The following is a 12,960-nucleotide window of genomic DNA, read 5'->3' as shown; positions in this document are numbered from 1 at the left end:
AGGTATCCATCTCATATTGTTGCTTCTTTGGGTTCACCTATTGAAGCTTGGAATACTCTTCCAGCATGCTTGGCTGCTTGTTTTCTATTGGTTATTCAAAGTTCTGCCTTGTTCCAAATGATCAGCTGTCTATAATGCAGGATGAAGGTACTGCCCTTGGATAGGCTGGTGAGATACGAAGTAGTAAGTGTACTTTAGAAATAATTTATCTGCTTTGAAATAGCTGAAGTCTCATCTTTGTTCTGACACAGAATAGAGTTTTTGTAAGTATTTTGATTTTAATTAAATGGAGAAATGTTTTCCACTATACTGTAGGAGAGGCAGTAGGCAGAGCAGTTTTAGGGGACAGTAGCTGTATCTTTCATGTTCTCCACACCTTTTAAGGCAATTAACTACTTTTTATTTTAAAAATAATTATAATAAAATTAATTTCTTGGATCCATATTCGCTGCATACAAATGAAAGTAAATGAGACAGTTCATGCTAAGGTGGATAGCTGCATAAATAGATAAGATATGCAGGTTTATAGACTTTCTCTTAAAAAGAAGAAAATAGCTTTAAATTGGTGGAATTCATTAGGTAAGGATATCTGAGTTTCAGATGAAATAATCATAATTTGTGCAATTAACTTTTAGAACAAGAGGATCTTTTAGGTTCAGTGCTGCTTTTAAGTGATTGAGTGGGATGGTGATTCAAAGCTTTAGCATAACAGAAATTTACCTTTGCTTTGGTGGTTTAAATTACCCAGTTTTTAGCGCCCCAAATTAGTCGTGTAGTAGTATGAACTTGGCAGCATGACTCTATTACAACTTTTATTTGCAGAGGAGTGGGTTTGCTGCTAGGTTATCTAGAGAAGTGTTTGGCGTTTCAGTGCAATGTTAAAGGGTCTGCAGCTTTTGCTCATAGCAGCACTTGTATACTGCAAGTTTCTATTTGACCTGGGAGGTAATAACTACAGTATTCTAGTAAAGAATGTAGGGTTTTTTGCTTCCCTTTAAAACAGCTGGTAATACTATATGTAGCATCATGCTGACATTATTAAACTATTTCAGAGATGAAGACAGTTAATTGCATTTTAAGAATTTAAAAGAAACATACAATACCCTGGGTACGTGAAAAGGAAGTGGGGAAAAAAAAAAAAACAAAAAACAAAACTAAGTGCTTTTCATTCCAATACAGTCAAATGAGATTTTTGCTCATGCAGATGAATACAGTATTAGCATCTCTGCATTGGAGAAGATAAGTTATTCAGTGCTGTTAAGGTGTCCCCAGGTGAATGCAGATTTGGTTGGTGAGGTAGAAGGAAAAAGTTGGTTTATACTGATGTTTCTTACATCATAATTGGGTTAGGTAGGTGGTATATTTTTCTGCACTGAATGATGTAGTTTTGGATTATTTAGCATTCAGTAGATTCAATTCCATTTGATTACTGCAGTTAAGAACAAATAATGCAAGGTGCCACGGCAAATGCCATCCAACTTTTCGTAAACAGTGAATATACTCACGCTTTAGAAACATTTTCTACTCTGAATCGTGTTGAGAAACTGTAACACTGCTCCAAGTTAGCATTAAGGACTTTTTTCAACAAAAGTAAATACTCGTCTTACGATATCTTTCACCTTCCATATCTTAGTAGATAGATGGATTGCCTCCTGAATGTGAGCTTCCCCACACCCTCCTTTTTTTCTTTCACCTTTATGTTAGGAGGGAAAAGTATCACTGGCGAAACTTCTTTTCCTACTGGAGATGGACACTCTCTGCTTCATTTAATTTTTTGGGTTAAAAGATCAAATTTGAAGAGTACCCAACTTCCATTGCTGAAAAATTAATTCAGTTTAATAATTTGCAGAAGTCTGTTAAATTGCTTATAGTTTCGGTGGGAGAAAGAGCTGCTTTATCTAGATTGTCTTAAATGTTGAGTTTCTCCATTTGAAACTTGTTTCAAAATGTTAGAATTCTTAATTCTTAACTCTTTTCCCCATCCTGAAATTAATTTTTGACTCCTATGTCATGTAACAAAGGGAAAAAAACAAACCAAGCACCAACAAAAAAACAAACCCCCAAATGACTGAAAATATTCTCAAGGAGTTGTTGGCTTTGGGTGATTCTTTGCCTTTTTGAGAATTTTTTTTTTTTTTTTTTTTTTACCAGTAGTGGAGGTGAAATGGATCACCTGTTTCCTCTGCATAGTCTTGGTCAATGTTAATTTTTGGGAGGAGGCAAGAAAGCAGGTTTTCAGTAAGATGCTGATGACCTCAGCAAGCCCAGTGCCTCTCTGAGCAGTGTGTTTCCTGATAACCTCAGCAATGCCTTAAAGCCCAGTATGCTTTCAGTAAAAAAGCAATAATACCAGGCACTCTAAAGGTGGCATGTTGCAAAGAGTTAAAGTGCAAAACATCTCCAGCCCTCTTTCCCAGGGTTTTGCCACAAGCAGCTGTGAAGTTCCTTTCAATGTGTAAAGACTTACTATTCCCTCTCAAAATGAGAACTGTTAGATAGCCAAACTTTGTTGTGATGATTGCCTGGATTTCCTGACAAGATAATGAAACAATTAGCAAAACTGAAGCCTTTTAACACTGAAAACTTTTAACTGTGAGCAAGAAAATTAGTGCAATTTGGAGCTCAGTGCCTGTAGTAAAATAAAGTATTTTCAAAGATTCACTTTTTTTCTTTCCTGCTATCAGTTTTCACTTTAAATTGTTAAAATGGAGAATATGCTGCCGTTGTCATTGTATGTTTGGTTTGGTATTCCTCTGGAATACTCCAAATTGTTTAGCATCTTTTTCACACCGAGCACTTTATGATATATAAAGATAGACTGTCTTTTCCTCAGTTCAGTGAAGGTGCTTTCTAACTGGTCAGTTGTGAGGATTGCTTTAAAAAAAACACCCTTCAAGTGTACTAGTTTACCACATTAATTTTATGGTAAGAAAAATAGTTGATATTTTTTGAATATTTTTATTTTATTTATTTATTCATAGTCTGCCTGATGTGTGGGTAAATGAAAGTGAGCGACATCAGTTAAAAACTAAAGTAGTTCATTTATCAAAGCTACCAAAAGATACTGCCTTGCTTCTGGACCCAAACATATACAGGTAATGTCCTTATTTTGAAACTTCCTTTACTTAAATACAGTCTTAAGCCTCACTTAACTTTTTGACGTTAGAAACCCGAGACTGATAAGACGTTTATACACCAGAGCAGGGAGCCTCCATACTGTCAGCGTCCAGGAGTTAAGTTCTGAGGTCTTAAGTTGTTTCAGAATTACTTAACTTCTTGAACTGAACTCTAGTTACTGAGAAACGGGGAATGTGTGTATTTACCAAGTGTATTTTACTTTTTTGTGCTTGGTGTACAGAAATTCTAGTAAAGGAGGTACATACAGTGGAATCCTGAAAGATCACTTCTGTTAAGATCACATACTGGTTTGTATACCAATTTTTTTAAAGTCCAAATTTATCTTTACATATTTTATATTCAACTGTAATACATGCAAGTATTACCTTGAAACCTGTACTTGGATACAAGTACTGTTATTTTTTAATACCTGAATCCTTAGAGGGGGACAAAAGGGGACAGTACATGTCTTTAAGCTGCAGTTACACTTGTGTTTTTAGGACTTTGGATTGGCTTTTAATCCATCTTGTTTCTAATAATTTCCTAATTTCCTTCCACCCCCTCCCCAATTTCTTAGTGTGCTCACTTGATTGTCAGTACCCACAGTTCTGAATGTACAGTTTTTAAAGGTAATCTGAAATGCTTAATTCACTCTTAAGTTTTGACCATCCAAAGATAAGTATTTAAAGGCTGGGGGGAAAAGTTTTTTTTTTTTCTGCTGTAAGAGAAGTTCAGCATTCCTGTGTTTCTTCCTTTAGACACTAGGTCACTCAACATAAAGGAGTAACTAGAACACTAATACGAGTTCTTCATATGTGATAAGCATTTCAGTTCACCTTTAATATTCAGTGTATTTCATTAATCAGTGAAAACTTGATTTACAATACGAAAATAAATCATCACACTACATCTGCTATCTTAGTAAATATAAGTATGTAAAATACTTAATAAAGTGTATGGATTACTGATGTTCACAGATAATAATGTGAGGAAATTGGATTGTGTGTTTCTTAACACTGACTTTGTAATCATCTTGATGTTAATGTAAAAATGTAATAATCTCTGAGATAAAGTCTTTGGTGAAAAATGAGCTACCCTTTCTATCTCTCCCAAATAAAATTAAGGTCTCCTTACATAAGGTTGTGCTAGATTTTTAGCTGTGTAAGACCAGTGTATGATTAAAAAATAAGCTTTGGGACCAACTAAGAGAGATCAAAGAATTAACGTTGAAGACCAAAACTTTGTGAGGGGAAAAAAGTGTCTATCTATTAATGCCATGCTAAAATGATGATTCCAATAGAAAGTTTGAAACAATGACCTGAAATGTATGCTAATGTTGGATAATTTAAAATGACTTTCAGTTTTAATCAAATGAAATAAAAGCAGATTTTGTATAGCCATGATTTCACAGTATACTCTACCTGACTAAAATTGACATCTCAGAGTCTTTATGTAAAACTGTACTATCTTCTTTTACAGAACAATGCCACAGAAGAGGTTGAAGAGGTAAAAACCAAGCAAGTTGGGGCCACCTGCAGTCTTAGTCACTGACAATGGATTTAGAAAGAAAGTTGCACATTAGTAAAATCCCATCTTTTTTTTTCTTCTTTTTTTTTTTTTTCCATTAGATAAATATTTATGCTTAGTGTAAACATTCTGTGAATGAAGTTGATGCTTCTGTGGAATATATTAATATATATATATTACTGTATATCCACATTTTCATGGAATGGTACAGTGGGAGACTGAGCAAACACTCTTCTGGCAACTTAGTGGAACAACTAAAAGGCTTTGCATGATTGCTTCTTTAAGCTGCTTTTTTCTTTAGTGAATACAGTAGTTTATATTTGATGAAAAGAAAAAGTAACCATCACCATTTACTCACAATTCCCAGGAGAACTGTTAACAAGCTATTAGGCTACTCATCGATGTTAACTAAATGTAACACAGGCCAGACAATAAAGCAACTACCAAGGGATTGTCCTGTTGCCCTCTGAGTATGGTGGATAGTAATCATTTGTCATTTGTAATCTGTCCTTTTGCAGATCCCTAAAATATGTTGGATGATAATGTTTAAACAAATGTTGATGGAATGCTTGTCTTTTCCAGTTGACTCTGAATACATATAGTACGGTTTAAAGATATTGAGAGTGTTGCAGTATGTCTGACCCCCTTTTCAGGAGTAGTGTAGTATGTTGATGAGATCTGCTTTTTTGTGATCTGTATCAATGGATGGTTTTTGAAAAACCTCTACTATAAGCAGTTAGTGTTATGAGTGTTTTACTTTACTTTTTTAACCTTTTAGGATCCCCACTCACTGTAAAGTGTTCTTTTTTCTTTATTATTATTTTTTATTTGGCCTAATGTTTTCTAGATGTAAAGAAAATGGTATTTTTAAGAAAAAAAAAATCTAGAAGTTCAATCCTTTATGCACCAAAGTTGGCTTTGAAAAGGAAAGTAAAATCATTTTCTTGCTTAATAAGCAAGGAGACATGGATTTTTTTAACTGACAAATAGAGATGTGTCTAACCTGTTAGTCTTTGTATGGAGACAAAAATGTTGCATATAGATAATAGGACATTGCTTGTAAATATTTCAGCAGATTTGTAATATATTTTTATATTATGAAATGTACTGTAGATGTTTTTCTAGAGGCATGAAAGTTAAAATGTATATATTACGGTAGAAATAATATTGAAGGATATTGTAATTCACTAGTGCTGCCAGAAGAATTGTTTAAAAAAAAAAAAAGCACCTTCCTTAACAATAAAAACCCCCTTCTTTTACATACCTAAGGGACTATATACTACTGTTAATATCTGTTGTAAGAACAAAAACACATTGGACATCCTTCCCAGAAATCTTAGAGGGATGAATAGTACCCATAATTAATTCATGGCGCTTCTTTCTAATAGTGAACATTAAATTAGTTTTTTCCTTACTCTTGGAAGGAACTAATATGTAAAATTTGTATGGATATATGCAGTCAAACTGCAGAGTTAGTCCTCCTTGTTGGGGAGGAGTTTACTACGGTGAAACTAATAACCAGCAGTTTTTACACTAAATTTTTATTAAATAGAATAAAACTTAAAGTAACCCTTTGGTTGCAGAAGTGAGCATATCCTAATATAATACAAATGCATTCTGCATTGGTACTGACATGAGAGTCTTGCTTGGCTCCAAGGGGTTAAAAATGTTACTTATGTACACACACAAAATAAATAAATAAATTCTTATCAAACAAAATGAAGTGCAAATTAAAAGCACCACTAATATAAGATGTTCTGGAATGGTTGTTTAATAAGGGTATTATTCATAAAATCTGTAGTGATGTGACTTTATTTTTGGAAAAAAAAATGCAGTGTTTTTTTTGTTTGATTTTTTTTTTGTTTTGTTTGTTTGGTTTTTTTTGGTTTTTTGCTTGAGCACTTCACCTACTGCTTTTTCTGTACCTATAAAGTAATCTGTAATCTTTGTTTCCTTTTTTTTTAATTTGTTATAAAATTGCCAAATAGAAGTGTTTCAGATATAGTTTGTTTATGTATTTTTTTAATTTTATTGCTTCATGAGTTTCTTGTAAGTCATTTATAATTGACAGATGATTGTAGACCTTGCCTGAGTATTTTTTCTAATAAAACAAAGCAAATGAACATCATCAGCTTCAACGTTGTAAGATTTCAATGACGTTTTCAAAGACAAATGTAAAAAATAGCATTACCTCTTTATTTCCTCTGCAAGTAACGTGTACCTTTAAAAATGGGGGATTCATGGATTCAAGTCATGTATTGTTCATGGTCCTTACTCTTTTATTGCATTTGAGAAGAGTATTATCTGATGTTCTCATCATATGACTTCTGCCTTGCAAGGCAAAATCAGTTTAAATTCAAAACAAAAGAATTCATTGGAATTAATTAAATTTTAGTTTAATATCACTGACAAGGTAAGTGACCTTTTCACATCACTGACAAGGTAAGTGACCTTTTGTCTGTTTTTTTTTCTTGAATTTATCAAGTGAATTGCTAAAGTATTTATTGCTTCAAAGCTGTTTGTATTCTACATATTATGTAAGTACTTGTTGGGGTTTTGTTTTAAATAACAGTGGTGTATCTCTGAAGTTCTGCTACAGTTTGTGTGTGTGTCCACAGATGAATTTAAGAGCACCAGATACATAGAACTAGAACAGTGTTCTGGGAGGCACTAATCACTGTGTTCTGAAAAAAACCCTCCTTACTGCTTTCATTATTAGTCTTGAAAAGTGTTAAATAATTGGTCCCACCCCTTTTGAGCAGTTCCATAGGCTTTCTTTCAGGATGCAGCATAGAGAGAGGTTTCCTCCTGCCTTTCTGAAGAAGTGTAGTTATTTTCGAATAGATCTTGCAGATACTGAACGCATTCCCTTCCAGCAGGAGTGTTCATGACCTTAAAACTGCACAGCAGGAGGATGGGAGTCAGTGTTATGAACTGACACTAGATGGCCTTTAAAGGTCCCTTGTATCCCAAAACATTCTGTAATTTTGTGATCCCAGAATGTTTGTTGTTGATGGTTTTCAAGATCCAGACAAAGCCTGGTTTGAGTATTGTTAGTGTTGCACTGAGCAGAAAATTGGACCCAATGCTCCCTTGAAAGTCTCTCCCAGAATGAATTATTGTGTTTCAGTGACTAGGAGTTGACTTTCTCTTCCAGGCCACATAGTCAGGAAGGCATCAGCTATGTTTAGATCACATTTGCAAGCTGTTCATATGTTTATACATCATGGCTAGAGCTGGAGCTCTTTGAATTGGAAACCAATCAGCTGTAGCATTTACTTGGCTCTTGAGGCTTCAGTCTGCATTTGTTTTGGGCTACTATATGCTTCAGCTGCATTGGCACTACTGTTGGAAGGTGGATGCTGATGCTTTGAGGATGTAGGTCAGAAAAAGGTGTGCAATGGAATGTCCTGTGATTTGACACCAGCCAGGGTTTTCAGGTGTCTTCCTGGGGCTATCTTACTCCTTGGACACCTTTAAAGAAGAAGTGCTGAATCAAGATCTTCGAAAATCACACTTTTCAGGAGTTGCAGTGCACCCAGATAGCTGTGCCTAAAATCAGTAGTCCTTTTGGAATGTGTTGGCTTGAATTTTACACTTCAGCTGAATAACAGGAGTTTTGAGTGAGGAGCACTGTTTTGGGAATGAAGAACACCTCCACTTTTTGCTGAAGTGGATGAAAGTTCTAGTCTAAGAGCAGAACCACATCAGTTCTTGCAATTACATACAGGTTTTTCTGATGTTACTGTGGCTTGGTTGCATAGTATGTGACACTATTGACTCCTGTTAATGTAATTGCATCAGTAGTTTCCAATTCCATATTAAATCTGGACCAGCTTCATTTGGGAACAAAGAGTTTAATTATATTTAAATACTCATTGTTTTTAATAATAGGAATTTAAGTGATGGAATTCTGTTCCTTTCAGCTTCTCAGTGCAGCATGGGAATTGATTGTGGTAGAAAACCAGTCTTGCTTACTGCTTCAGTTTGAAATGGAGTCATAGAATGCTTTGGGTTGGAAGGGACCTCCAAGAGTCATCTAGTCCAACCACTGAGAAGGGACGTCCTCTGCTAGATCAGGTTGCACAAAGCCTTTTTGAGCCTTGAATATCCCCAGGGAAGGGGCCTCCTCTACCTCCCTGGCCAAGCTGTTCCAGTGTTCCACCACCCTTATGGTAAAGAACTTGTTCCTAACATCCAATCTAAATCTGCTCTTCTTTAATTTCAAACCATTGCCCCTCATTCTATCATATCCTCACATAATGCGTTCTGTCCATGACACTTTAAACTTACGTATGAAACTGTTGTATTTCTCTTGTCATATTAATACATGGCAAGTACAACAAAAATAAAAATAATCTCAGGAAAATTGGCTTTTAAAGAACCCAAATGATCTTTCAGTCTTTTTCTATTAAGTTGATGTTCTGTGAATGGCTCCTACATGCACATGGCTCTGAAAGTAAAATAAACAGTTTGATCCCTAAACCAGGACATTATAAACAAAACATTCTAAGCAGCAGAAGATGGTCTTAAAATCACATGGCTTTTCTTAATCATGTAAAGATATCCTTAGATTAGTTATCCTGACAGTTACTTAGTCCAAGCAAAGAATACTCTTCAGTAAAACGACATTGTTTCAACTTCGAATAAAATTTTCTGAACGACTTACTTTGGGGGGAAAAAAACCCAAACATCTGCACTACTGTTGTTTTGAGCAACATGATGGGAAAGTATTTTAAAATCAATTTCCATTTGTCATTGCCATTAAGACATCTTTTCCTAAAATTCTATGTGCTTGCACTTACAAAAAGCAAACTGAGCCTAAAAGAATGACTACACAGCTGTACTCTCCTGGGGCTTATATTGAGAACAACTGGTTATAAAATACTAGCGGTGATGCTCCTAGGTGTATTGATAAGAATTACTGCAGTGCTGAAGAGCTTCACTATTGTAATCTCTATCATAATATTTTATCTAACACAGGATGGACTAAAATACAATCAACAATAAAAATCTCATACTCCTGGAAGATTAGGACTTTTCCCAGCCATCTATTCTGTTATGTTTACCTGACTACAGCTGACAAACTAGAAAAAAAAAAAATCAGATATGCTGTGGTATCTCAGGTTCTCTCGTTGGGGGTGGGAAGCAGAGTCACGTTTTATGTTTAAAGCACGATGTCGGTTGCAGGAGACCGGAGCTGTGAATTTACTTTTTGCAGGTAAGAAAGTGGTGCTGAGTGTTGGTCAGGGGTCAAGAACCACAGAGAAAAAAATCCTCCGGAAGTACCAGAGTACAAGGAGGTGGACACAGGAAAGTGTAATCTCTTATTTCATTCCCATCCTCCTGCACCCCTCCTATGTAAGCATAGATCACAGTCTGTTTTTTTCCCCCTTTTCTCCCACTTTCTGGTGCCAACACATCTCAGCTGTTACCTGTTGTTTGGTGTTCTGGGGGAGGTTTTTGGCCTGGCTAATTTTGCTGTGCAATTCTGGCTGAGATTGGGGGGTGAGGCAGGGAGGCATGGGGGGGAGCAGGGTGCATTGTGGACTAGTTTTTGGCCTGGTTGGGAGGAAGGCTTTGGAAGGTTTTGGGGGAGAAAGCCCAGGTGGAGAAGTGGGCTGAGGCTGAATATGAATTTGTGTGTTTTGATTTTTGTATATATTTGTGAATAGTAATTTCCATTTAAATTTCCAATTCTTTGAGAGCGTTTTCGATTTTACTCCTTTGGGGGGGTGTGTGAAATAGTTTTGTGTCTGCTCAAACCAAGACAAGCATCAAGAGGTGCTGAAGTCTGTATTTTTGTATCTTGGCTAAAAATGGCAAAGCTGAGAATTTGCTTTCCTGCTGTCTTACAGCAGCTGTCCTTACACTGAAAATCTCCTCAAACTATGTGCCCATGTGCCTTAATTCTTAGCGTGTAGTACACCATACTTTACAGTCATCTACAGGGTGTGTGTGTTTGGGTTCTCATGGAGCTTGAGCAAATTCCTGTGTAATCACTGCTTTGTATTTTTCTTCATATTAATGAAATGTATACTTGGAATACTGTTGTCTGCCTTATACTACTCTTTGATTCTTTAATCAACTTGCTTATGTATTCTGTGCAGTACTTTCCATGCTAATCCATTTGCACTATATGATAGCGTACACTAGCATAAAGACAGAGGAGGACCAAAGTAAAGTTCCACATGTATTCCTAATTCTTGTGTGCCCGAATTTTTGGAAATTTTATCTTGCAGCCTCATCTTAAAGTACTTCTGTCTGTAACTCCTTGAATGGTTTAAAATAGACACCAATATATCATCTTACTAGCATTTTCAGGGGTCATACCAGAATTGGGAGCTGACTGTTGATACTCATGAGGCTCATTGTGCCCAGTTTTCCTGTTAGAGCTGATAGAGTAACTCTAGTGGAGGTTAAGTAGACATTCTGTGAATGGCTCTGAAAATAAAATAAACAATTTGGTCAATAGTGGATGAGTGGTAGCATGACAGTAGTAGAGGTTATCTTTCATGAAGACTTGGAAAAAAGAAGGGAAGGAGAAGATGCTACTTGTGAGTTTGGTAGCTGTTGAAGTTACTAGTAGTGTGCTCAGCTCTGGGCTGCAAGGAGCTGAGACTTAGATCTTCTGAGGTTCTGTGTGCATTTTTTTTTCCTTTTCTATTTTCCAGTATTTAAAGGCAAAAAGAAAAGCAATGTTCTGGTCTAGCTTGCTGTTCTGGCCCAGTGCTGTTTTGCTGTCAGCTGTACATGAAGTTTCTCACATTTATTTGCCCTTCTCTCCCACATACATACCTGGACTTCCATCTCAAATTCTTTTCTAGAGAGGAGTGAAAATCAAGATGTCTTTGATGTCACAGCATATCTTGGATCAGAATAAAGAAATGTAGATCTAAGTTTAAGGAGAATAAAACTCCGTTGATTGCATACTGAAAGTAGGCTGTTGGTTGACAGCCAGTGATAAGTAAATTCAACTATTGCAGCTGTTTGTGAAGATTAGTACACTGTGATTTATGCTACACTATTTGTTTTTACTAATTCCAAAAATGCCCTTTTTCACTTGTGTAAATCCTCCTTAGTAGTAGAGTAACAAATAATAAGTACTTAATATGAAATCTGTTTAGTTCATCCAAGATGAGAGAAGATTGCTGATTAACATCGCCTTGGGTTGGCATGCTTACAGAAGATTCAAGTACTGGCTACTGCATGCTGTTCAAATGTTTTCTTAAATTTTAATACCCTTTTGTTGGAGTACTTTGCCTGTTGCTTGTAGTCTTGGTGGAGGATATGAGATCTCATTTATTTGCTGTGAAGGACTGATGCGAGACAGCTAGTAGCCCTTCCAACTAGCAAAGGGAAGCAAGGCACTGTAGTCAGTGATGGTTTGTTTGGTGGGGTTGGTGTGTTTTGTTTTGGGGGATTTTTGTTTGGGTTTTTTTTTGTTTTTGGTTGTTTTCGGGTTTTTTTGTGTTTTGTTTTTTTTTTTTTTTTTTTGTTTGGGTTTGTCTTGGTATTTGAGAAGTGTTTTGATTTGGCTCGGTTTGGATTTTGTTGTTTTTAATTGAAAGTGTGTAGCTGCATTGCATTTAAGGAGAGTGCTTACTATATGAGGAAAGATAGCTGGATCTGAATGGGACTGTTCTTCCTGTAATACTTCTGAGAACGGCTGCTCTCAACAATAGCCACTAAAAGGTGTGAAAGATACTGCACCATGAGTTCCAAAGGGATTACCTGAAGTATTGAAATAATAGCAATGCACAACTGCTTTACAGACAAATGCTGATTCTGTAATAGTGATTTCTGGTGCTAATGACCAAACTCAGTGGTTTCCTTAGTCTGAATGGCATTGCTCAGTCATGTTTTTTTGGCTTGTTGCAGCCATGTTATGTCTAAGCTCACATAGTTCAGTGAGATTTATACAGGCATATGGAGTCTGCCCAATGCCTTGTTGACTTCAGAAGGGCTTCATTGTGGATGTTTGACTTGTCTCTATTCAAATCTGTTGCCTGGAACCCAGATTGTGAAATCAGAGGGCATGGAAAACGGTGTTGCTTTAGAGTCACTTAAGCCAAAATGCTCAACATGAGCCAGTTTAAACATGTCTAGGCACTGAAGTGTGTGTTTGGATTTAATTTCTGTATATATATATATATGGAAATATATATATGGAAAAAATTATGTATGTATAATTTTAGGGCCAAAAAATAAGTAAATATGTTGTTTTGGGAGCAGTGAGTTTTAAGATAGCCCTTAAGCAATACAGACATTTTAAACAGTTCTAATTTTAAACACTTTGTAGCTTTTAATTTCTAG

At 35.9% G+C, this 12,960-nt stretch overlaps 1 protein-coding gene across 1 annotated transcript in view; it reads left to right on the top strand.

The window, feature by feature from the left end:
* The window catches only part of AEBP2 (AE binding protein 2), a 46,370-nt gene extending 41,753 nt beyond the window's left edge, over positions 1–4,617 (top strand). The window contains exons 7-9 of the mRNA XM_054386711.1: positions 2,982–3,095; positions 3,359–3,425; positions 4,597–4,617. Of these exons, the coding sequence (XP_054242686.1) occupies positions 2,982–3,095; positions 3,359–3,413 (169 nt within the window). The 3' untranslated portion in view covers positions 3,414–3,425; positions 4,597–4,617. The remainder of the gene's footprint in view (positions 1–2,981; positions 3,096–3,358; positions 3,426–4,596) is intronic.
* The last annotated feature ends 8,343 nt before the right edge of the window (positions 4,618–12,960 follow it).

Source organism: Indicator indicator, chromosome 14 (assembly GCF_027791375.1).
Source record: "Indicator indicator isolate 239-I01 chromosome 14, UM_Iind_1.1, whole genome shotgun sequence".
Classification (NCBI taxonomy): domain Eukaryota; kingdom Metazoa; phylum Chordata; class Aves; order Piciformes; family Indicatoridae; genus Indicator; species Indicator indicator.
This window is presented reverse-complemented; position numbering and strand designations above follow the sequence as displayed.